At 40.2% G+C, this 27,108-nt stretch overlaps 2 protein-coding genes and 1 long non-coding RNA gene across 3 annotated transcripts in view; 2 read left to right on the forward strand and 1 right to left on the reverse strand.

Annotated features, from left to right (window-relative positions):
• Nucleotides 1-662: 662 nt before the first annotated feature.
• LOC133635808 (zinc finger protein 391-like) lies at nucleotides 663-7,325 on the reverse strand. Its single transcript, XM_062029118.1, has 3 exons — nucleotides 6,952-7,325; nucleotides 4,963-5,289; nucleotides 663-3,357 (listed from the first exon to the last, which is right to left on the reverse strand). The coding sequence occupies exons 1-3, from the start codon at nucleotides 7,070-7,072 to the stop codon at nucleotides 2,243-2,245; spliced, it is 1,563 nt and encodes a 520-aa protein (XP_061885102.1). The 5' UTR covers nucleotides 7,073-7,325; the 3' UTR covers nucleotides 663-2,242.
• LOC133635818 (uncharacterized) lies at nucleotides 4,993-7,724 on the forward strand. The gene is made up of 3 exons (XR_009822125.1): nucleotides 4,993-5,166; nucleotides 7,362-7,425; nucleotides 7,675-7,724. It is a non-coding gene; the product is annotated as an uncharacterized LOC133635818 (long non-coding RNA).
• Nucleotides 7,725-16,464: 8,740 nt separating this feature from the next.
• The window catches only part of LOC133635817 (CBY1-interacting BAR domain-containing protein 1-like), a 13,248-nt gene continuing 2,604 nt past the window's right edge, over nucleotides 16,465-27,108 (forward strand). The window contains exons 1-3 of the mRNA XM_062029141.1: nucleotides 16,465-16,499; nucleotides 23,218-23,452; nucleotides 23,529-23,597. Coding sequence (XP_061885125.1) covers nucleotides 16,471-16,499; nucleotides 23,218-23,452; nucleotides 23,529-23,597 — 333 coding nt within the window. The 5' untranslated portion in view covers nucleotides 16,465-16,470. The remainder of the gene's footprint in view (nucleotides 16,500-23,217; nucleotides 23,453-23,528; nucleotides 23,598-27,108) is intronic.

A 27,108-nucleotide genomic window follows, 5' to 3' on the forward strand; every position in this document is an offset into this window, starting at 1 on the left:
CTTTCTGACTGTAGCTTACACTCCAAATAGTATGCCTTTGGCCAGCACAAAGACAGATAAGAGAACAGGGAACATTCCATCGCGAGTGAAGTGAGCAAGCGGAAAAAAATGGCCTCCTCAATTCTGGAAGTCACCAGCCTCCACTGGTAAAGACTCAAGGACAAAATAATTGGTTGACTTAGCTGTCAGTCTGTGATTTGGAGCATTCACTTTCTGCTCTCAGAAGTTTTATTTGTGTTTTCTGAAATTATAAATCGTTTCTTCAGTTTTTAATTTGGTTTGCGTAAGTAATCATTATTTGGTCTTTTGTTAATTCGTTTTTTTTGTCATTGTAATTTGTTTTATGAAACGTAAAAGTCCAATGTACCTGACATTAAGCACGCCCTCCAGTGGTTGGCTTTGGAATCCACCTGACCCAAATGAACCCAACATTGATTGATTGATTGAAACTTTTATTAGTAGATTGCACAGTGCAGTACATATTCCGTACAATTGACCACTAAATGGTAACAGCCGAATAAGTTTTTCAACTTGTTTAAGTCGGGGTCCACGTTAATCAATTCATGGTACAAATATATACTATCAGCATAATACAGTCATCACACAAGCTAATCATCACAGTATATACATTGAATTATTTATATTATTTACAATGTACAACATGTACATGACTGACGCAAGAGACACACGTGCTGTACAAAGAAGGTACTAACATGAACAAAATAAACTAAAATGAAACACAAGTTCTATTTTATTGTTACAGGAGTTGGCCACCTTTGTATTCTCCTGGAGTCAGAAATCTTCATAATACTAAAAATACAAATGTTAGTAAGATGGTTAAATGATATCCAGTAAACTTAAGAAAAACAGAAAAGAGTCTAAGCAGGCTCCAGACAAGGCGAGCTCCACATTCCAAGCCTTTGTGACTGCAATTTCTGTAGGCTTTAGCAAAACTAATGTAATGCTTTTTTAACAAACTCAACGCCCATGTCCTGAGTCAGATCATTATTATATGTAGTCAGAAGCATGCAATTGTCCATAAAGACAAAATTGTAAGCATTTGACAATAATAATATTGAATAGCTGAATAGTATCCACTAACTGTGACCGAATTAAGTATTAATTATATACATAATAATACTAATAAGGCATCCCATTAAACACACAGTATTTTCATTACTGTAGTTTATTTTTACTATTGTAAAGTCAGTAACTTCATTATCCAAAATAGGTAAACAAACACAATAATAAAATAGACTCTTAATGTCTGTTAGCAAAATGTGTACTTCAATAAATATTGAACATCTTAAAGTGCAGTTTGTTCCCCAATTGGAAAAACTGGGTTGGGCGGTTTGTTTTGTTGTCTTGTTTAGTTGCAGACTTGCTAGTTGGGCCGTGCTGATGGACTCATATTGCTCATTCAGTTTGAAGATGAAATATTCCCAAACAGGAACATTTGGCTTTATGATCATCTTGTTTGCGCCTAGTGCTTCTTGTATTTTGTGTAAGCTAGCGGCCTGCCTGCTCACCGAAACAAAGATTGTGGATGATTGACAAGAGGCTTCTCTCCGTCTGTCCATTTAGGTCCATTGTCAAATAAACATGCTCAGGTGCTGAGAGTGATGCCCAGAGTGAGACCTCTTGTATCCATTTAGAAAGCCAGAGATAAAAAAATGAAATTTATAATTTATGGATGAATTTATGGCAAACTTATCAAGTTAATTCTGATTTGTTGTTAAAATAATCGACTTATTGACTATCGATAACAATTGTAAGACATTTTTTAATGACTCTGGACATCATTAATGATTTTTAATGTAATTTCAGGCCTAAAATGATGCAAAATTCATTTAATGACTTTTAATGCTTTTTAATAACCCGCGGAAACCCTGGTCAGGATAACTGTTAAAGGTCAGGGTGTGATGTATTCCTGTGGAAGTATTTTAAACACTTTTATGAGAATGGGATATTATTCCAATTTTGACTTTAAGTGACACATTGAAACAGTTATATTTAACAGATTGTTGTGGATCATATTCAAATACACTAAACCATGTTTTTATTTAATTTCTAACCGGGAAACTCAACAATATTATAATATTTATAACATAAAGTTGGAAGGCTGGGTCCAGATGGTGCCCAGGCTGACTCGTAGTCCAGACCCAAATTTATTTTCAAACTCTCGAGTAGCCCTGCAGTAGATTATTAGTGAAAGAGGACTTTCAAAAAGGAAACATTATTCTCATCTGTGTGTTTTTAAGTGTAATTGCATAGTACGTTTGCGCGAGAATCTTTTGCCGCACACTGAACAACTTATAGGTTTTTCTCCTGTGTGTGTTCTCATGTGTAACAGCATATTAGGTTTGCGAGAGAATGTTTTATTACACACCGAACACATGACAGGTTTTTCCCCCGTGTGAATTCTCATGTGTATTTGCATATTACATTTGTTAGAGAATCTGAGCCCACATTCTGAACAACTGAACGGTTTTTCTCCCGTGTGTGTTCTCATATGTATTTGCATATTACATTTGTAAGAGAATCTGACACCGCATTCTGAGCAACTGAAAGGTTTTTCTCCTGTGTGTAATCTCATGTGACGAGACAAATGAGCTTTTCTATCAAAGACTTTTGCACAAACAGAACAACTGTCGGGGGTTTCTCCTGTGTGTGTTCTCATGTGTATTTGCATGTTACATTTGAAAGCGAATCTTTCACCGCACACTGAACAAAAGAAAGGTTTTTCTCCTGTGTGTGTTCTCATGTGACGAGACAAATGAGAGTTTCTAACAAAGCCTTTTGCACAAACGGAACACCTATAAGGTCTTTCTCCTGTGTGTATTGTCATATGTCGTGTCAACTGCCATTTTCTAACGAAGCTCTTTGTGCAAACTAAACAACTAAAGGGTTTTTCTCCTGTGTGTCTTCTCATGTGTGATTCCATATTTACATCAACGTCTGACGTTATGTCGTCACTATCTGATAGTGGAGCTAAGAGCTTGTCTGCTTGTGATCCTCCACAGTGGTCTCCATCAGCTTCTGTTGTCATGTGTTGAGTTGAGCTGCTGCTTGGAGACTCCACCTCTATGTTCTCATCACTTGGACTGTGATGAAGCTGTGAGGACTCAGGTGGTTTGTCTTCATGGTCTTCAGTCTTCACAGAGACAACAGTCAGTGGAAACTTGGTGAGATCAGCCTCCTCCTGCCCTAGAAGACACTCTCCCTCCTGACTGATCCACACTTCCTCCTCTTCCTCTTTAATAAGGGGGGACTGTGGATCCTCCTGCTTTAAAGTGAAGCTACCACCTTGCGGCTGTAGAAGACATTTTTCTTGACAACCAAACAGCTGCTGGACATCTGCAGGCAAGTAAATAAATCAACGCTAACAAGAGTCAGCTAACATTGGAGCCAATGGGAGTCGCTCTATTCCGCCTATAAAGCTCTCTAAAAAAAACATCCAAAAACCTTCATCACGGTTTTATATACACACTGTAAGTATATAAGTCATGTAGTAACATTCATAATATGTAATAATTACGCATTAAGGTCTTTTTAAGCATACGGTGGTGTATTAATTTCACAGACGCATAACATTGTTTACTTTCCCTTTAACACCAACAACACTACTAATCATGGCAGACTTGATGAAAGACACCAAAGACTACTTTGGGACAAATGATGATCCAGAAACTTATATTTTTGATCCTGAATATAAAGAGGATGATCTACAAGGTTTAGAAGCTAAACAGATGCAGCTTTAGAGAAACACTAAGCATCGTGTAGCAGTATTGCTAAGTGCAATTCAAGATATACAAACATAATAAAACAATCACTTACTGTACAATGTCTGCTCTCACTGGGATAGAGACTGATGGGATGTTTATATCTTCCCCTTTACATCAACAATTCATCATAATCAGTTAAAAAAGTGTTTTTTTCGTGTCTTTCTGACCATCTTCAGGTCTAAGTTGGAGGTCAAAGTTGACCAACTTGTGGGTTTATGTCCACAACCTCCTACTGTCCAGGTGATATGCATGATTTATAATCTCAAATTAACTTTCACCAACTCTGAGGCGATGCAGCAGCTCATTATGTCAATATAGCAGCATAAGCTAGTTAGCTCTCTGTGATCACGCCGCCGCTAAAATAGTTTGTCTGTGTTAGTGCTTATAATAACCTTATCTCTAATACTTGTTAATATTTCGGTCATGTTGGCTCGGCTTTCAAACAAATATAAGCCTTAAGGGCGCCTCGGGATGGAATTCTCAACACGCTGCGGTATCACTTGCTTGCTGTCGTTTTGCTTGAAGATGTCCAGGTTGTAGTGGGTGAGTGTTTGAATGAGCAAAATACGTGTTGCGAGTGTATGCTATGTGAAAGTAAACAAACCAAATCAATAAACAAAACCAAAACAGCATCACTTAAACGCTTTGTACTTTCTTTTGATTTCAAACTAAGGTTCAATACTGAGCGGTACCGAGCGGTCGAAAACTATTTCTGCTGGCGTCTCTTGTGTGCGCAGCTCGCGCACCTGTGTCAGGTTGATTATCAAGGAGACAGCCTGCATTGATTGAGTCACCGCTCAAAACCAACGAAAATGCGTCATTTGTAATTTCTTTTTAGATGGCTCCAACAGGTCATGACATGTAAATGAAGTACTGCTGGTGGATTTTGGATGTTTTTTTAGAGGGCACAATAGAGGACTCGTATTAGCTTCATTGTTAGCCACCTTGTACTTGCCGTATTTTAAAATTAGAATGCATAAAATGGAAAAACCTATGTGTTCTTGTCTTACATGAGGATTGTTTTTTAAATGCAGTTCCCCTCTAACAAAGTATACTTTTACTGGAAATGGTCGTGTTAACAAGCAAGTACTGTATATCTCCACCCTGAGAATGTTGGACCCTGGATGAACATCTGTTACAAACATTGTATTAGAGGATATGTGGATGTTGCGCTTACTTGGACTGTGATGAAGCTGTGAGGACTCAGGTGGTTTGTCTTCATGGTCTTCAGTCTTCACAGAGACAACAGTCAGTGGCAACTTGGTGAGATCAGCCTCCTCCTGCCCTAGAAGACACTCTCCCTCCTGGCTGATCCAGAGATCTCCCTCTTTAATGTGGGATGGCTCTGGCTCCTCCTCTTCTCCTTCTTCAATGTGAGGGGGTGAGTCCTCCTCTCCCTCTTTATCATGGGGGGGCTGTAGATCCTCTTGCTTCCAAGAGGATCTTGGAAGGATCTGCGTATGACAGAGACATTCTTCTTGACATTTAATCAGCTGCTGGACGTCTGCAGAACAAAAACAAAACAAACTAATTTTCACTAAAACATGTCAAATATTATAAAGTACATTTAATGTAAATGTCTAACAAGTGGACAGTGTGGTGGGAAAATGTATGACTTATGTCCTCTTGTAAGTTATTAAATATTTTGTGGAGAAAACAGTTTTGCCTTGAAAAACGACCACTACTTTTTTTTTTTTTACATCTGTAAAAACAACACTGGCGAGCTATGCACACTCACTTCTCATTCAACTCTTGCTAACCACAAAAAGGGTCTGTTTGCCACATTTATGCGGCCGCCGAGAGGGCGCTAACTTTCCCAAGTGTTAAAAGCATTATATCACAGCCTCTTCCTGCTTTTAACATGTCACTCGTCACATATTACGAAACGGTTCAAAACATTGCAAAACACATTAAAAACACAAAAATACAACTAAAAGATTGTACATGAGTTCAAAATATAATCTATCCCTATCAATAAATGTATAAAATACGTTAAAAAAGGATGAAATTGCGTCAATCAACATGAACATTAACACAGGTTCAAAATAGGACATAAAATATAACAAATTAATTGTGTTTAATGTTATTGTCTCAACTGTGGTCATTTCCATTCCATTAAATACATTTGTACTCTTTTTCTAGAGGCTGATTTAACTTTTATTAGACGAATATGGAATGGTTAATTATTCCAAAAAGCAATGGCTCTATAAATGACTGTTTTTTTCATTGAGTTTGTCTTTGAACGAGGTATGACAACATGACCGTTAACAGCATATGCAGGAGTCGATCTGGTCAAACAAAAATGAGGGCAATTTTTGTGTTGGTCACGCAACAGCAAAATGTGGCCAAAGCTGAAGACATCCTTTGCTAAATAGTGAGTCATGAGAGGCTAGAATGCATCTTATCAATACTAGTTCTAATAGAACAGCCCAGTGCATGTCTAGCAGCCATGTTCTGAGAAATCTGTAATTTAACAATATTTGTATCAGCTGTGGGTGACCATACTGTTGAGCAATAATCCAAGTGACACATAATTAATAATTTACAAACTTGACCCTGGATGTTAGAACGTACATAGGAAAAACACTTTCCGGCGACTGCTATACCACGACCCACTTTGCTAACCATTGTATTCATATGCTCAGGCCATGATAGTTGACAATTGAGGACAATGCCCAGCAATTTTGATTTGTCTGATGTTGATTGATTGATTGAGACTTTTATTAGTAGATTGCACAGTACAGTACATATTCTGTACAATTGACCACTAAATGGTAACACCCGAATAAGTTTTTCAACTTGTTTAAGTCGGGGTCCACGTTAATCAATTCATGGTAGATGTATGGGCTTAACGGCTATAGATGGGTTTTTAGATGGTTATTTATTGGGTTTTATGGGTAGAATAGAGTACCTCTCATTGACTCCATTGTTAGCTGACTTTTATTTACGAGTTACAATGCATTACAAAAATACATCCGTCGTCATGTATTTCATAATGATTGTGAGTGGTAGGTAACATTCCCAAATAAGTGCAGTTCCCCCTTGAACTAATCTATGTGCTGTGATAGTTTTTGTTTTAAAAGATTATACTTAATAAATACTTAAGAATAGTGTTAATAATCAAATATAAAGTTAGTAAACATGTGAGGGTAAAACATAAACATACCTGCTGTTTGTAACACTACTTGATGTTTCTTGAAAACAGCGTCCAGTAGTTGAGGTTGTCGCTTCTTCACTTTTGTTGGAAAAAGTTCCTGCTCGTACTCTGCTATCGTTCTTTCGCACATTTTCACACAATCACAACACTTTACACTCACACTTGATCTCTGCTTAGCGATGTGTTGATAACTTCCGCGTCTATTTGTTAACAGCTAACCCGCTAAGCTAACTAGCAGGCTAAACTAGCACGAGAAGCGTGAAAGTGCACTCAAACTAATCTATTAAACGACATATATGTGTGCATGTTTGTACTGATTTAGATAAATTAACTGTAATAACCACAATGACGCCTTCCACGTCAAACGCCATCTTGTTTTTTTTTTTTCGTCCTCCTTCTTCTTCTTCTTCATTTTACAGCGGATCGCAACCAACGTTATAGGTGCATTACGCTACCTACTGTACTGGAGTGTGGATTCTCAGGGTGAGTACTTGGATTACAGACTATGTTGTTGGTATATACATATAAAATATGTATTTACACAAAACCACACATAACAAGAGGAAAAACTTACAAAACCAAACAAAACAACCTACACTTTAAGTATTAAACCTGTGATCTTAAGATATCCTATTAGAGCCTTGCTACATTATTTAGTGTTTTCCTCCTTCCCTAAAATTGCATTTATTACACCATATTTCCCTTCTATCTATCTCTGCGGAAATGTTGCAGACAAGCACCGATGATGGACCCACTGGAGCAGATAGCGGCGCCGTGGGACGACCCACTGGAGACGAAGATGGCATGTCAATAGCTGAAACAGCAGGCGGCTGGGCTGTTGGCGTATCCAGAGCTGAGGCGGCTGGGCTGTCGGCGTGTCCGGAGCTGGAGCAGCAGGCGGCTGAGCTGTTGCCGTGTCCAGAGCTGGAGCAGCAGGCGGCTGGGCTGTCTGCGTGTCCAGAGCTGGCGTCTGCAGGCCCACTGGGGTTGCTGGTGGCGTCTGAGGTGGCCTCACTGGAAGAGGTGAGAGCTGTGCTTCCCCTGTCGTACAGCTGACCTTAGCCCTCCCCTCAATGGACGGATTCCTACATTTACTCTTTGCTCACCCACCTTATCAGTGCGTAGTAGTGAATAGAGTAGTGCTTTATCTTTTGCAAAAATCAGCAGCCTCCTGTTGCTGAGGAATTTGGCAAACTTGATTTTGCTTGCATGCTTTTCTATCTCTTTTGCCATCTTGATTGGATGAAATTGCACTCCTTCTTCTAAAAACGTCATCATTACTTTCCATTTATCTTGCTCATTTATAGATTTAATGTCAGACCTACTGGCTTTTACCCAGTGACGTGCGGGGAACTATACACCAGGTGAGGCATAGATACTTTTGGAGGGTTTTTTTTCTACTTTTTTTTTAACTTAAATTCATATGTGCAGCTCTAATCATTGTTGATTTAGGTTGCACATTAGAATAACAGGAAAAAGAAGGGAGTAATTTGCTTTCATAAAAACGTTATCATAATGATATTATGATATAAATGGGTCCAAAAAGTATTTGAAAAAGTTATTAAATAATTTTTGGTCCCATTTGTGTCACGGCCTGGGCGCACCTCAGTGCACCTTCATCTGTGCGCTGCGCTGGGCGCACCTCCAAGAGCGCACCTCCAAGAGCGCACCTACGCGCGCCACTGCGGGTGCAGCTGGCAGCTGCAATCAATCTGCAATCTGCACACCTGTCGCTGATGAGCTCCCTGGGCTTCTTAAGCCAGTGCAGACCTGCGTTCCTGGCCAGAATGTAGCAACCTGTTCCAGTACAGTAAGCCGTCATATCTAGCTCTATGCGCACTCTCTCTCTCTCTGCGTTTCTCCCTCTCCGTGTTCATTTGTCTCGTGTCCCTTGTCGTCTTCCAGCAGCATTCCTCCGTTCCTGCATCACGAGCTGTGTGTCTCGTCTCCCCGTATTCCCCTCTTGTTCCCTGGCTGCCCCTTTTGGATCTCGACTTCCCGCCTGTACACAGACTTTTGACGCCTCACTCCTGCCCTTGACATCACGCCTGCTCACGCACCTCCGAGCCTGCTTTGCCCTTCTTGGACTTCCGCCTCTCACTCAACACGCACCTTCAACAACTCCCGGTAACACTCAACACATAATCACTACACCTAGTTGCACACATATACATTTTGGTTTAGTTACACGGCTCATTGCATATTGTATATATATAATAAATAGAGCTAAAACGACGTCCTGCATTCTGTGCCGTTTTCTTCCCCTGTACCGTAACAATTTGTTTTTAACAAAATAAATAAAGTATTGTGAGTGTATCTTACCTTTCTGTATTTGTATCTCAAGCAGCAATAGCTATCCTCCATGAAAACGTACTTTGTATGATCACATTCATTTTTTCTTAAAGTCCAGTTTAGAGAAGTATTTAATCTTGGATACAGTATATAATCATCCATATTGGCAGACACATTTATTTCAATTTCATTCCAAGCAATAAAACAATATTTTTTGCATCTGGCAAAAAACACCCACAAACGGTGGCTTACTCTTAATAAAAATGCCATGTTTGTTATAAATACAGTTTAAAAAAAAGAGAAAAAAGGCTGGCTTCCGCTGGAGAGACATGTGTCTGCTAGCTTGAGCGCCCCCACTTGTCCCAGTGTGGCGAGTCAGAGTACTGCTGAGGCATTGAACTGCAAGTTGACAATATATCGCCCCCTACCTTGAGGCAGAGGTACTTGCTGCCTAAGGCCTACCTTTTCCCAGTGGCAACAAGCACGCGCCCCCTCACATGCACACGCTCAAAACACTTTGTGTGTAGCCGTGGAGGCACCACCTGTGTCTGCCTCACTTCTCATCTTCCGTGTTATTTTCATTAGGAAACAGGGAATTTCCGCGATTTTGACCATGAAAATTATCAAAATACACAGGAACCACACCAAAATCACATAGAAAAGCATAGACCAAAAGAGAAATATAAAAAATTATTTTATTTTATTACTTCGTTTTTGAACATGTCATGGTTAAGACTTTTACCCCCTGGTGGCAAGGTGAGGCACTGCCTCACTTGCCTCCCCTGACAGCACGTCACTGCTTTTACCGATCTTTCTGCTGCCGTACCTTCGAACTCTGATCCAGAGCTGTCACTTAGCAGAGTAATGCTTCTGTCTTTCTTTTTCCTTGTAACGTCCTGCCAAGCCATGTCCTCATTCCCTCAGTCCGTACTATCCATAGACATCTTAAAAGTAGACGCAGCATCGACCGCTACTGCCTACTGGCGCTGCCGAGACGCGGGGCCGCCATCTTGGAGTGGTGATCCGCTCCACTCAATGACTGTCAGTGCATTTAATTAATCTTACCTCACTGAACACCACTGATTTTCACGCATTTTTTTGTCATAGTGTAGCTATGACAAAGGACACATGTTTTGACGTGTTTTATTATTTATAGTTTGCTAACAGTAATAGAATATTCTTATATGCTATAAGTGACCAGACGTCCGGGATCAAAACTGGGAATATAATCCCAAAGAAGGGGGAAAAAAACTGTCAGCTATTTTTAAATTGAAGAAACAATATGATTAGGTTATATATACATGCTTATATCCTATATAAGATGGGGGTGTATATTGTAGCCCGGAAGATTTAGAGCTGCAAGGGATTCTGGGTATTTGTTCTGTTGTGTTACGGTGCGGATGTTCTCCCGAAATGTGTTTGTCATTCTTGTTTGGTGTGGGTTCACAGTGTGCCGCATATTTGTAACAGTGTTAAAGTTGTTTATACGGCCACACTCAGTGTGACCTGTCCCACACAGCAAAAACACTCCGCGGCGGATCCCCCGCGCAGGTATCGCGCTTTCCGGAACGGAACCGCGAAACGGACCAGCATCGGCGTCCATTTGCACTCAGGAACGTATCCGCCACGGCGGCAGGTAGCGGATCCGCCGTGGCGGCGCGCTGAATGCGCTCCGCACCCATGATCAAAGCCTAACCTCCCGCCGCGGACCAGCAACGGACTCATAAAAACCCTGGCTCATCTGGCCGTTTTGGACCCCTTTATCTTATTTTCAAAATCCCTTCTGTTCTTGCTGTAGGATAAAATAGGAAACTAAAAAATTCACTAAGCCCTACTACAGCAATATAGGCTTACATATGCATTGCCTTATATTTTTAAACTAACAATATTGTCAATAGGCAGAAACAGAAAATGGTCAATTCACTCTATAAAGTAAATATATTTAATATATATTTAAAAAGTAAATAAACATATTTAATCTATTAGGCTACAACTTCAAGGAAACGCTGCTCCATGCACAGCTAACATATCAGAAAATGAATAACTGGTGAATGACAGGAAGTCCAATAAAAGGTTGTTTATTTATACATATACATATCTATTCCTCCTGAGGAGGTGGAAGCGGGACTCGTCTTGCCCGATCCCCCGCCAAGTTGAACCACCTGATGGCGTGTTTGGTGACCTCAGCGTCCGTGGCTGACCTTGTCAACACATTTTTACTCCCAGCACCTGTAATCAAACAAGATTACAAGACAGATACGTTTATGTTTATGGTAGGAAGCATCCAAAGCCAAGTATGCTTACACAATACAAAATATGTGATAGGTATTAAGGAGATTGCATTTGGAAAAAAAAGCATGACTTAAAGTTACTGGAGGTGGTTAAAATAAGGTGCGTAAACTATGAATTTGTGATCAGGGTATAGGTGTGCAAGACATCCAAAATGTTTAAACAATATCGTTATTTGGTTCCTTGATCAGAGTACTTGTTTGGCTCTGTTGGATGACGGCGGCTGGGGGTTGGGGGTGGGGGGCATAAATAAATATCCATAACCCAACTTTGGGAGGTTGACATTGTTTTCTTATTATATTTGTACTATCATTCTATGTTTGTATTCGTGTAGGCCAGGGGTGTCCAAAGTGCGGCCCGGGGGCCATTTGCGGCCTGCAGGTCATTTTTTAACGGCCCCAGGGCACATTTTTAAAAAATATGATCGAAATAAATAAAAAACATTAAAAGTGGTATTTAAAGAGCAAACAGGTGAAATGTTACAAGAAAATGTAGCAATGTTTACTCTAATCACACAAAGCTGCCATGTAGGCTGTTTCTTTCTTTAAAAAATAATAATGAATCAAAATCAATGTCATTATGAATTATTGACCTATTCAAGGCTAAAGAAGTTTACCTTCGCAATCAGCTGGTCTCTGTTGTGCTTAATAGTTACCAGCAGGCTAAGGATGTGGATTACCTCAGGCGCTGTTGACAAACAGCAGTATAAAATTAACATGTTTCAGTGTTTATCCTCATTACTCATAATCCTGACATTAGCTATTGACCTTAGTTAATGACAAAAGTTATTGACAAAGTTTGAAGAAAATATGTGATTGCTTGTGAATTTGAATTTTTTCCAAAATTTGTGGCACAGAATGACCATCCGGTATTTGTCAGTTATTGCTCACCAGAGCAGGAAATGTTGTCAGCCATTCTTTCCCCTCGCCATGTTGGCCTGTAGGCCAGGCTGGATCCAGGCTCCTCTGTCTGCCACATGTTGAGGGCTGCTGGTGAGGGGGGTGGAGGGAGTCGAGGAGGGACTGCCGTTCCTAGTGAGGTGGGCATTGTGAGAGAGCCATCAGTTAACCATGACTGGTAATACCCAAGGGGCCTATCTATACACTAATATTTCAGAGATCAGTCCCTACCTTGTGTAACTCTCTGCATGTTTAATGCAGGTGCTGGTGAAGGCATATGAATGTGTCCTTCCCCATGGTGAGGTGCTAAGGGAGATAAATTGGTATTAAATGGTTGAGATCTGTTAACCATGGTTACTGGATGCTGAGATATTATTTTGGAGATCAGTCTTTACCTAGAAAGTTATCTCCAGTTGAGGAGTCGAGTTGACAAGTACTCATGACTCTTGCTGGCACTCGGCGAGACGGTGGAGCTGGGAGAAGGGATACAAGGAGAGGGGAATATCTTTAGCACTAAGAATGTTAACCATATCTTTAATATTAATGTGGTGGTTTCGTCTACAACGCTAAATATATCCTGTGGTGTACCTCAGGGATCAATATAGGACCTAAATTATTCAATGTCTAGATAAATGACATTTGTAAAGTTACAAAAGATTTAAAGTTAGTATTATTTGCGGATGATACAACAGCGTTTTGTTCAGGAGAGAACACACAGAAGATAATACAAATAATAACAGAAGAAATTAACAAATTAAAAAGATGGTTTGACAAAAACAGACTATCTTTGAATCTCAGTAAAACTAAAATAATGCTATTTGTTAACAGTAGAAAAGAAAGTCAAACACAAATACAAATAGACGGAATAGAAATTGAAAGAGTAAATGAAACCAAATTTCTAGGTATAATGATTGATGATAAATTGAACTGGAAATCTCAAGTAAAAAATATACAACATAAAGTAGCAAGAAACACGTCAATAATGAATAAAGCAAAACATGTTCTAGACAAAAAATCACTTCATATTCTCTACTGTTCACTAGTGTTACACATCTGAGTTATTGTGTAGAAATATGGGGAAATAATTACAAAAGTACACTTCATTCATTAACGGTGTTACAAAAAAGATCAGTTAGAATAATATATAATGTTGGATATAGAGAACACATAAATCCTTTATTTATTGAAAAAAGATACTGAAATTCCACGACATAGTGAATTTGCAAACAGCTAAAATTATAAACAAAGCAAAATATAACCTGCTACCCAAGAATATACAACAATTCTTCTCAAAAAAAGAGGAGAAAAATAATCTTAGAGAGAAATGTAATTTAAAACATTTGTACGCACGTACAACACTTAAGACCTTCAGTATATCAGTATGTGGAATTAAATTATGGAATGCATTAAGCAAAGCAATCAAACAATGTACTAATATGATCAATTATTTATGCTTACATGTGGAAATAATAATAATAATAGTAAATAAAATAATAATAATAAAAAAAGGTAAATAAAGCATAAAATAGTCTCTAATAAATTAATTAAATAAAAAACAGCATATAAAATATATACATCAGCAAATAACAAAAATATAGATCAAGAAAAAGGATCCTTAATATGTGCAGCAATTTTTCCCACTCACATCACCTCATTTCATATTTTGTTCTACAATTAACTATGCCAAAAAACACATAGACATACCTTTTTTTTTTAATGTAAACAAAAACAACATGGCGTCACACACAGCTAGTCCACAGTAAACAGGATCTCGAGCTCCACTAAAGAACAAAGAAAGAAATAATACACACTCATATTAATGGCAAAGAACGGCTGTTTCCACTCCGTTAACGTTACGTTGTTGACTAACGCAGTAACGTTGGCGATCTGGGCCTAAACAACACTGACAATAAAGTAATACGCTTTCGTTTCAAGCAGTTGGAAATATGTGGAATATCGTAGCATGTAACCTACACACATTCACAGCGTCTAACAAAAGATGGCCTAAGTTAACTGTATTGAACTTTTTACTCACCGGCTTCACGCGGGAAACTTTCACATTCTGGAGTCGGGGTCCCCCGGAACACAAAACACAGATAAAAGACAATTTTACAATAGCACGGCGAAAAAATGACCGTCGTTGTGTGGGTTTTTTGACGAATAACACTCTTTTCCACTTTTCTTCGCTCGGGCCTCACCTACCGCGTGCAGCCATTTTGAATTTTCTGTATACGTGACGTCAGACGCACGTCCCCATGCAAAGCATTCTGGGAGGCGGCGCTGGAAATAAAAAAGCCTTTTTTTACAGAATATAAAGTTTTACTGCTAGTCCTAATATCAAACAACGTCATTACAATCATACATAAATGATGATGGAAACACAAAGGCTGATCTTTACTGCGAATGTAGCAATAAATCAATAAATCTATACTTACGTTCGTGTTCCAGCAAAGAAAGTCCAGAGATCTTGGCTCATGCACGTACACGCTAGTAGGCGCGTCCACGTCTGCGGGTGCAGACATTGGTCGGCTAACTCTAGGCGGCGCGCGCCGGTTTGGTTTGTCGCGTCCGCGTATGCGAATCAGACACGAGTCCGCTCAGGATCAGCTGTCTGACCGTACAATTTTCAGAGGCGGAGCTGTATCCTCTAGGCGGAGCCAAAACGAATGTGACAGTAACGCGGGTTGGGCGACTTGAAGGCGGATCCGTATAGCAGTCTTCTGCTGTGTGGGGTATGGCTGTTGATCAAGTATGTCTTGCAGTCACTTACTTGTCTGCAGAAGCCGCATACAACATGTGACTGGGCCGGCACGCTGGTTGTATGGAGTAAAAGCGAACGCGACGACAGGTTGTAGAGGACGCTAAAGGCAGTGCCATCACGGCACGCCCTCAATATTGTTGTCTGGGTGAAAATCGGGAGAAATTCGGGAGAATGGTTGCCCCGGGAGATTTTTGGGAGGGCCACTGAAATTCGGGAGTCTCCCGGAAAAATCAGGAGGGTTGGCAAGTATGTCTTAGGGACCTATAGACTGTATCTCTGTTGCTGCAGCAGCAGAGTTTATTCTGTCTTGACACTTTGTATTGATATTTTGTATTACATTCTTCCCTTAAATGATCATGTTTACAGTGATTGTTTTATATGTATTTTTTATGTATGTCGCTTTGGATAAAAGCGTCTGCCAAATACTTAAACATAAACATATATAAACACCTGAAAGTCAGCTAAAACCACCAATCTGTTTCACTGGATTCAGAATAAAACCAAATTCTGTCTAACAATCGTTATCTTCATCATTTATTCAACTTTATGTTATTCAAGTATGACATTTTTAAATGTAATTAATTTCATTGACAAGCAATTCTGTTATGGTCAAACTCTTGTTTGCTAGTGGCTACGATTTCAGTACTATTGAAGATCTTTGCTCCTTCTCAACTCTGTGGTAATATTATTTTCACAAAATACAACCAATAGTACGTTAATGTTCAATCTTACTTGTGAAAAGTAATCCCCCGATTCCTATTTTCAACAGTCCGCTCATTTGAGCAGGAAAACGCTGAACACCAGCCCGGCATCTTTGTTTTCTACCTGTCAACTGTCAGTTTAGGCTGCTCGCCGGCTCCTCATCACCACTTCAAGATGGCGGCCAAATGTCTCCCGTCACAGCAGCCAATGCTGTGTCTACTTATAAGATGTCTATGGTACTATCACCCATGTTGGATACATTCACATTACAGTTGCTGCTTCCTCCCCCGACCTCTAGGGGCAACGGTTGCACTCAGTAGAAATCGCGATTGCCGCCAGCAGAGCTGTTGTCTTCTACTTCCGCCTCCTGGATTTCTATTTCCCTTCCTCTTCCCTGAAAGGCCGTTCAAATAGCTTCTTCTTCTCCTGCTTCTTCAAAGACCTTCTGTATGACTCCGAACTGCCGAGACGATAGCCTGCTAGGTGTTGGCATCGCATGCTAAGTCGCTATCCTCAGTTATCGTCGACCTTTGACGTTAGATTTGGTTAATTTGTTACATTTGTTGGTGATTCCTCTCAGCACAGATGAGTCGGACACCCGACGCCCGGATGAGGTATGATTTATTTATTGTTTGTTCCATCATGTTTTGCAAGGTTCGGTTCCAGTCGTCATGGTAATGACCATGTTACCGAACTAGTGCGAGCAGTGCCAAGTTGAAGTTATGGTTATGGTATTAGTTTATTGCGAACATGCATTCACTTACAATATGCTACAACAATATTGACACTTTCCCGTCACAACTTGTCCCGAAAAGGAGTACGAGGAAGCAGACGTAAACTTAGACTTATAGACTTAGACTTCATTTTATTGTCATTCAAAATGTGAACTTTACAGTACAGATAAGAACGAAATGTCGTTGCATTAGCTCATGGTAGTGCAGGATAAAAGCGCAATAAGGTGCAGATATAAATAAATAGATTACTGTTCAGATAAATATATTGCACTTTTGCATATGTTTCCACGTTTATGGATGTATGTTATATTGTCTTTATATTCCAGCGAGTTAATCCATTTTGGGGGCTAATTGAGGGGATTATTTTAATGCGTTGAAGAGTTTTACGGCCCGAGGGAAGAAGCTGTTACAGAACCTCTTTCTAGAGTCCAGCAGTGAAAACAGTCCTTGGTGGGGGTGGGAGGAGTCTCTGCAGATTTTCTGAGCCCTGGTCAGGCAGCGGCTTTTTGCGATTTCCTGGATAGGAGGAAGGGGAGTCCTGATGATCTTTTCCGCTGTCCTCACCACTCTCTGCAGACACTTCCAGTCTGAGGAACTGCAGGCTCCAGTCCAGACAGAGATGCAGTTGGTCAGTAGGCTCTCTATAGTGCCTCTGTAGAATGTGGTGAGAATGGGGGGGGGGGGAGCTGTGCTCTTTTCATCCGACGCAAAAAGTGCATGCGCTGCTGAGCTCTTTTTACAAGAGCTACGGTGTGTAGGGACCAGGTCATATTGTCAGTTATCTGCACCTCCAGGAACTTGGTGCTGCTTACCATCTCCACCGCTGTACCATTGATAAAGAGTGGAGTGTGGCTGGACTGGTGCTTCCTGAAGTCGACGATGATCTCCTTGGTCTTGTCGACGTTCAGGACCAGGTTGTTGGTTCTGCACCAGTCAACCAGATGTTTTACCTCCTCCCTGTAGTCCATGTCGTTGTTGTCACGGATGAGGCCCACTACTGTCGTGTCGTCTGCATACTTCACAATGTGGTTAGTAGTGGACCTGGCGCAGCAGTCATGGGTCATCAATGTGAACAGCAGCGGACTCAGGACGCAGCCCTGGGGGGAGCCGGTGCTCAGGGAGATGGCACTGGAGTTGTTGTCACCCACTCTCACAGACTGGGGTCTGTCTGTGAGGAATCAATCAATCAATGTTTATTTATATAGCCCTAAATCACAAGTGTCTCAAAGGGCTGTACAAGCCACAACGACATCCTCGGTACAGAGCCCACATACGGGCAAGGAAAAACTCACCCCAGTGGGACGTCGGTGAATGACTATGAGAAACCTTGGAGAGGACCGCATATGTGGGTAACCCCCCCTCCCCCTCTAGGGGAGACCGAAAGCAATGGATGTCGAGTGGGTCTGACATAACATTGTGAAAGTCCAGTCCACAGTGGATCCAACACATCAGCGAGAGTCCAGTCCACAGCGGGGCCAACAGGAAACCATCCCGAGCGGAGACGGGTCAGCAGCGCAGAGATGTCCCCAACCGATGCACAGGCTAGTGGTCCACCCGGGGTCCCGACTCTGGACAGCCAGCACTTCATCCATGGCCACCGGACCTATGCAACTCCCCCTCGCAAGGGACAGGGGAGAAGAGGAGAGAAGAAAAGAAACGGCAGATCAACTGGTCTAAAAATAAAAAAGGGGGTTCTATTTAAAGGCTAGATTATACAAATGAGTTTTAAAATGGGACTTAAATGCTTCTACTGAGGTAGCATCTCTAACTGTTACCGGAAGTCAAGCAACCAGTTGCATAGGGGGGTACTGAATCCAAGGGGGGCCAGTTTGCTCACAAAGTGCTCCGGGATGATGGTGTTGAACGCCGAGCTGAAGTCCAGAAACAACATCCGCACGTGTGTGTCCTTTCCTTCCAGATGTTATAACCTCAGGTGGAGTGCAGAGGAGATGGCGCCCTCTGTGGAGCGGTTAGGGCGATAAGCAAACTGGTATGGGTCGAATGTGGGGGGAAGTCTGGAGACAATGAATTCCTTTACCAGCCTCTTGAAGCCCTTTATTATGATGGGGGTGAGTGCCACGGGGCAATAATCATTGAGGGAGGAGATTGTGGGGTTTTTAGGCACTGGAATTATTGTGGCCGTCTTAAAACATGATGGTACCACAGCCTGGGTCAGCAAGGTGTTGAAGATGTCTGTAAGAACCCCAGCCAGCTGGTCTGCACATCCCTTAAGCACCCTGCCCGGAATGTCATCAGGTCCTGCTGCTTTCCAGGGGTTCACTCTCCTCAAGGTTTTCCGGACATCCACTGTCTCCGGGTTGAGCGACTGCTCATCAGGGCGAGAGATGGATTTCCTCGCCGGAGTGGTGTCAAGTGCCTCAAACCTTACAAAGTGGTTGTTTAGGTCGTTAAGGAAGCTGATGCTGTTGTCACAGGGACGGGGGGCAGCTTTATAGTCTGTGATGACATGTATGCCCTGCCACATTCGTCTAGTGTTCGTGGGGTTCTCGAAGAAGTCCTGCACTTTCTGACTGTGAGCACGCTTTGCAACCCTAATGGCATGGTTCAGGTTAGCTCTGGCTGTTTTAAGTGCTACCATGTCGCCAGATTTAAAAGCCTTGTTCCGAGCCTTCAGCATTGCACGTACCTCACTGTTCATCCAGGGTTTCTCGTTGGCCCGTGTGGGGATGTTCTTGATCACACTAACATCCTCCATGCACTTCTGAATGTATGCGGACACAGACTCTGCATACTACTCAACACGTCTGATGATTGTCAGTGGCGGCTGCCTTGAACATGCTCCAGTCTGTGCTTTCGAAGCAGTCTTGTAATGTTTCCATTGCTCCCTCTGGCCAGGTCCTCACCTGCTTCACTGTAGCTTGCTTTCTGATCAGCAGGGGCTTGTATGCAGGAATTAGCATCACAGATAGATGGTTTGAGGAGCCGAGGTGGGGGCGTGGTGCAGCTTTGAACGTGTGCTTGATATTGCTGTACACCATGTCCAGCGTGCTTCCACCCCTGGTTCCAAAATTCCCATATTGATGGAAATGGGGGAACACAGTTTTCATGTTAGCTTGATTAAAGTCCCCTGCCACGATGAAAACTCCCTCTGGATGTGTAGATTGCAGTTCATTGACAGAGAAGTACAAAGCATTCAAGGCTTGTTTGATGTTAGCACTGGGAGGAATGTACACTGCTGTGAAGATCATAGCACTGAATTCACGGGGTAAATAAAATGGCCTGCATTTTATAGTTAATAGGTCTACATCGCTAGAGCAGTGACATGAGACTATATTCCCATTGTTGCACTAGTTGTTGTTGATGTCTATGCAAACACCACCGCCTCGGGATTTACCGGTGAGAGTGCTGCTCCTGTCCGACCGAAACATTGTTAGCCCCTCGATGCTAACTGCCTCGTCCGGAACAAATGGTTTCAGCCCCGTTTCTGTGAGAAATATGGCGCAGCAGTCCCTCATCTCCCGTCTTGCATATTGTAAACATATCAATGTCCATTATTTATCTTTTCAAAGAGTGCGAACTATACTGTCAGTGAGCGCATTTGTGTAATATGTTGTTTTGTAAACAAACAAAGTTGGTTGTATGTTATCAGAATCAATTGTATTGGCCAAGTATGTTTACACACACGGATTTGGACTTGGGAGTATACTGGGCTCTTTGCTCAATGCAAGAAACAAAAATCAACTTAATGACCAGAGAGTACAGGGCCGTGGCGGCCATCTTGGTATGAAACGAGAGCAAAACATTCAAGGACGCAAAGGACAGACAAAATATTAAAGGACACAAAGGACAGAAAAGACATTAGAGGAGCACTGAGCGACTTGTCCAGGGTGTACACCGACTTCCGCCCGACTGCGGCTGAGATAGCCTCCAGCACCCCCCGCAACCCCGAAAGGGACAAGGGGTAGAAAATGGATGGATGGATGGATGGATGAGCTGATGCAACCAGCTGCCACTCCAAAGACGCTATTATCAACATACAGCTACAAAAGTACAACACACATAATTTTATCATTCAAAATATCTTGTTTTGTAAGCAAACATAAAATAACAGTTGAGTTGTATGGTATTGGGTTTCATATTGTGTGGTTGTAAACACTGATAAACACAGAAATGCACAAATGTGTTATTAATGACATATAAAATAGATATGAATGTGTTGTTAAAGAGGTAAGAATGTGTTATTAATGACATATAAACTAGCAGATATGAATTTGTTAATAAAGATGTAAGAATGTGTTACTAATGATGTATAAAAAGCAGATATGAATGAAATATTAATGACGTATAAATTAGTAGATATGAATGTTGTTAATGACGTGTAAAAGAGCTGATATGAATGTTATTAATTACGTTAAAAATAGGAGATATAAATGTGTTATTAATGATGTATAAAATAACAGTTATGAATGTGTTATTAATAATGTATAAAATAACATTTATGAATGTGTTATTAATGATGTATAAAAAGCAGATATTAATGTAATAATAATGATGTATAAAAAGCAGATATGAATGTAATAGTGATGTATAAATTAGTAGACATGAATGTGTTAATTATGAAAAATAGCAGATATGTATGTGTTATTAATGACGTTAAAAATAGCATATATAAATGTGTTATTAATGACGTCTGAAATAACAGTTATGAATGTGTTATAGTGATATATAAGATAGCAGATATGAATCCATTATTAATGACGTATAAAATAACAGGTATGAATGTCTCTAATGATGTATAAAATATCAGATATGAATGTGTTGTTAATGATGAAAAATAGCACATATGAATGTATTATTAAAGACGTATAAAATAACAGTTACGAATGTGGTATTAGTGATGTATAAAATAGCAGATATGAATGTATTATTAATGACGTGTAAAATAACAGTTATGAATTGGTTATTAATGTTGTATAAAAAGCAGATATTAATGTAATAATGATGTATAAAAAGCAAATATGTATGTAATATCAATGATGTATAAATTAGTAGACAATGTGTTGTTAATGATGAAAAATAGCAGATATGAATGTTTTATTAGTGACGTTAAAAATAGCAGATATAAATGTGTTATTATCCATACATCCATCCATTTTCTACCGCATGTCCCTCTCAGGGTCGCGGGGGGTGCTGGAGCCCATCTCAGCTGCACTCGAACGTTAGGCGGGGTACACCCTGGACAAGCCGCCAACACAGATAGACAGACAACATTCACACTCACATTCACACACTAGGGCCATTATTAATGACGTATAAAATAACAGTTATGAATGTGTGGTTAATGATGAAAAATAGCAGATATAAATGTGTCATTAATGATGTATAAAATAATAGTTATGAATGTGGTATTAATAACGTTTAAAATAACAGTTATGAATGCGTTGTTTAATGATGAAAAATAGCAGATGTGAATGTGTTATTAATGACAATAAAAAGAGCAGATATAAATGTGTTAATAATGACGTTTAAAATAGGTTATAAATGTGTTATAATGATGTATAAAATAGGTTATAAATGTGTTATAATGATGTATAAAATAGTAGATATGAATGCATTATTAATGATGTCTAAAATAATAGGTATGAATGTGTTATTAATGATGTATAAAATAGCAGATATGAATGTTATTAATTACGTATAAATTAATAGATATGTGTTGTTAATTATGAAAATTAGCAAATATGAATGTGTTATTAAAGAGGTTAAAAATAACAGTTATGAATGTGTTATTAATGATGTATAAAGTAAGCAGATATGATTGTGTTATTATGACATAAAATAGCAGATATGAATGTGGTATTAATGATGTATAAAATAGCAGATATGAATGTGGTATTAATGATGTATAAAATAACAGTTATGGATGTGTTATTAATGACGTATAAAATAACAGTTATGGATGTGTTGATGATGTATAAAATAGCAGAAATCAATGTGTTATTAATGACGTATATAATAGCAGATATGAATGTGTTATTAACGATGTATAAATAGCAGGTGCAGCACGGTACGACAGGGGTTAGTGCGTGTGCCTCACAATACGATGGTCCTGGGTTCGATCCCCGGGCTCGTGTTGGAGTTTGCATGTACTCTGCGTGACTACGTGGGTTCCCTCCGGCTACTCCGGCTTCCTCCCACCTCCAAAGACATGCACCTGGGGATAGGCCCCTCTCCCCTCCAAAGACATGCACCTGATAGGTTGATTGGCAACACTAAATGGTCCCTAGTGTGTGAATGTGAGTGTGAATGTTCTCTGTCTATCTGTGTTGGCCCTGCCATGAGGTGGACACTTGTCCAGGGTGTGCCCCGCCTTCTGCCCGAATGCAGCTGGGATAGGCTGCAGCACCCCCCACAACCCCGACGGGGACAAGTGGTAGAGGATGGATGGATGAAAATAGCAAGTATGAATGTGTTATTAAAGACCTATAAAATAAGAGTTATGAATGTGTTATTAGTTACGTATAAAATAGCTGATGAATGTGTTATTAAAGACGTATAAAATAGCAGATATGATTGTTGTATTAAAGACGTATAAAATAGAAGATATGAATGCATTATTAATGAGCGGTGTGTTCAGGGACAATCAGACAAAGAGGATTCAGGAGCGCATCAGTAACGTGGAGAAGCATTTTGGCGAGATGTGTCAGATGTTCGCGTCGTACGGACGTAACTCGGCGCGTCTTCGGGACAAGGCGGACCTGCTGGTGCGAGAGCTGGGCAAGTATTCTGACACGGAGACTCCCAGCCTCAAGACGGGTTTGAAGCATTTTGCGAGTCACCTGGCCAAGATTCAGGACTACCGCCAAGCGCAGGTAATAATTACAATACTGATAATAATGAATTACTTATCATTATTCTGGGTAAGTTTTTTTTTTTTTTATCTTCCAGGTGGAGCGACTGGAGGCCAAAGTGATCGAGCCCCTAAAAGGTTACGGTGCTGTGGTCAAACGTAAAAGGGTGAGCATTAGCATTCCTGCTAGCATTGCTGACCTGTGTTGTCATGGCAACAAGTGTGTGTTGTCTAGAGATGTCACGATGTCAACATTTCTTATCACGGTTATTATTATCGCGGTATTCTTAAATGTGCTCAACAGTTTCAGAAAGTACTTACACTGAAGTCTTTTAACCAAGTTTTATTTAAAAGAAGAAAAAAACACAAACAACACATTCAAAATCATTTCCTTTGTAGAAGAAACATTATTGTAGATAAAAAGCAGAAATTAAATGTGAACATGAAAGCAACACAAACATTATAAACACAGTTATATGCCAGAAGAAAAAAAATACCAAATATAAATACAAATACATGTGAATATTGTGCAATATAGCACTTTATGGACATAAGAGATAAACAAATAAAAACAAATGTAAGCATTTTGCAAGATGGCACCTGATGGCCATAAGACGTAACTGCACTTTTTGTTCATATAAATAAAAATAGTGTTCATGTATAAGATCTAGTCTTATACATAGGGCTGCACGATTATGACCAAAATAATAATTAAGACTATTTTGATCAATATTAAAATCACGACTATTAATCAGGATTATTTTTTTATTTTAGGTAAAACAGTGTTGGGGTGTGAACGTGACGCCATCCTGTAATTTGTAATGTCTAATAAATAAGCTATAGATAAACGTTACCCATTTATTTAAATACAAATGTTTGTGTATGTGTTCATTAAGAGTATCAACGTGTCATCTTTTTCTCATTACAAGACGTCTTTACCTCTATTTTTACATTTTGATAGAGGGATGTATTTTTTTAAGTTATGTACATTTGAATGTACTGTACATGTAGATGCTGTATCGGGACAGATCCATTAAGAGTTTGAGCAGAAACATGTTGTATAAGAATTAACTGTACGCCATAAAACATTAACAAAATACTGTGTCACATGAAAGGTTTTTAAAGGCCTACTGAAACCTACTACTACCGACCACGCAGTCTGATAGTTTATATATCAATGATGAAATCTTAACATTGCAATACATGCCAATACGGCCGGGTTAACTTATAAAGTGACTTTTAAAACTTCCCGGGAAATATCCGGCTGAAACGTCGCGGTATGATGACGTATGCGCGTGACTAAGTCAGAGTAACGGAAGTTATGGTACCCGTAGAATCCTATACAAAAAGCTCTGTTTTCATTTCATAATTCCACAGTATTTTGGACATCTTTTGCAATTTGTTTAATGAACAATGAAGGCTGCAAAGAAGACAGTTGTAGGTGGGATCGGTGTATTAGCAGCGGACTACAGCAACACAACCAGGAGGACTTTGTTGGAGCGCTAGCCGCGCTAGCCGCCGACCTCACCTTGACTTCCTACGTCTCCGGGCCGCCAAACGCATCGGGTGAAGTCCTTTGTCCTTCTGCCGATCGCTGGAACGCAGGTGAGCACGGGTGTTGATGAGTAGATGAGGGCTGGCTGGCGTAGGTGGAGAGCTAATGTTTTTAGCATAGCTCTGTGAGGTCCCGTTGCTAAGTTGCTAAGTTAGCTTCAATGGCGTCGTTAGCACAGCATTGTTAACCTTCGCCAGCCTGGAAAGCATTAACCGTGTATTTACATGTCCACGGTTTAATAGTATTGTTGATTTTCTATCTATCCTTCCAGTCAGAGGTTTATTTTTTTGTTTCTATATGCAGTTAAAGCACGATGCTATCACGTTAGCTCGTAGCTAAAGCATTTCGCCGATGTATTGTCGTGGAGATAAAAGGCACTGAATGTCCGTTTTGCGTTCTCGACTCTCATTTTCAAGAGGATATAGTATCCGAGGTGGTTTAACATACAAATCCGTGATCCACAATAAAAAAAGGAGAGTGTGGAATCCAATGAGCCAGCTTGTACTTAAGTTACGGTCAGAGCGAAAAAAGATACGTCCATCACTGTTTCTCAAGTCCTTCACTGTAACGTTCCTCATCTACGAATCTTTCCTCCTCGCTCAAATTAATGGGGTAATCATCAGTTTCTCGGTCCGAATCTCTCTCGCTCCATTGTAAACAATGGGGAATTGTGAGGAATACTAGCTCCTGTGACGTCACGCTACTTCCGGTACAGGCAAGGCTTTTTTTTATCAGCGAGCAAAAGTTGCGAACTCTATCGTCGATTTTCTCTATTAAATCCTTTCAGCAAAAATATGGCAATATCGCGAAATGATCAAGTATGACACATAGAATGGATCTGCTATTCCCGTTTAAATAAAAAAAAAATCATTTCAGTGGGTCTTTAAAGTAATAACTTTGAAATGAAAAAAACACGAGTTATGTCAAAAACATGGTGTTTACTTTTTGATATCAAAATAAAACACAAAGCAGTGTGGCTAATGAAGATGAAGTCAAATAAACAAGCTTTGTTATTCTCCAACAACGCCTCGTAGTGGTTTAGTGCAACAGTTTGGCCAACAAAAATAAACAGCAGTGATACCTCTCACATCGAATACACAATTTTCACAGCCTGCGTTCAATTAAATGAGATGACAAAACATTATAGCTAGTATTGATGTTATTTGAAAGCTGATAAAAGTAGAAGTTAAATAAATGACGAGTGAGCATCCCAGTAAAAAAAACCTGAAGATTTTCTAAACAAGTTGTGGCAACGTTCTCGACACATCCCCTGATACATGCATGCAGTGTTGCCTAAAATGCATTCATAAATGACAGATTTTCGGTAATTAAAAATGTGAACCGTATTACTAACCGTCTTGAATTTTACCGCGGTTTATAATTATACCATTTAGTATTACATTCGTAGTGTTGTCATAGCAACAAGTGTGTCGTCACAGCAACAGGTGCGTATGTCATCACAGCAACAAGTGTGTGTGTCGTCACAGCAACGAGTGTGTGTATGTCGTCACAGCAACAAGTGTGTGTGTGTCGTCATAGCAAAAAGTCTGTCGTCATAGTAACAAGTGTGTGTTTGTCGTCAAAGCAGCAAGTGTGTATGTGTCGTCATAGCAGCGAGTGTGTATGTGTTGTCATAGCAACAAGTGTGTATGTGTCGTCATAGCAAAAAGTCTGTCGTCATAGTAACAAGTGTGTGTTTGTCGTCAAAGCAGCAAGTGTGTATGTGTCGTCATAGCAAAAAGTCTGTCGTCATGGTAACAAGTGTGTGTCGTCAAAGCAGCAAGTGTGTATGTCGTCGTCATAGCAGCGAGTGGGTATGTGTCGTCATAGCAACAAGGGTATGTGTCGTCATAGCAACAAGTGTGTATGTGTCGTCATAGCAGCAAGTGTGTATGTGTCGTCATAGCAACAAGTGTTTGTCATCACAGCAACAATTGTGTGGGTGTGTCGTCATAGCAACAAGTGTGTGTTTGTCGTCAAAGCAGCAAGTGTGTATGTCGTCGTCATAGCAGCGAGTGGGTGTGTCGTCATAGCAACAAGTGTGTATGTGTCGTCATAGCAGCAAGTGTGTATGTGTCGTCATAGCAACAAGTGTTTGTCATCACAGCAACAATTGTGTGGGT

This window comes from Entelurus aequoreus, linkage group LG20 (genome assembly GCF_033978785.1).
Source record: "Entelurus aequoreus isolate RoL-2023_Sb linkage group LG20, RoL_Eaeq_v1.1, whole genome shotgun sequence".
Classification (NCBI taxonomy): Eukaryota; Metazoa; Chordata; class Actinopteri; order Syngnathiformes; family Syngnathidae; genus Entelurus; species Entelurus aequoreus.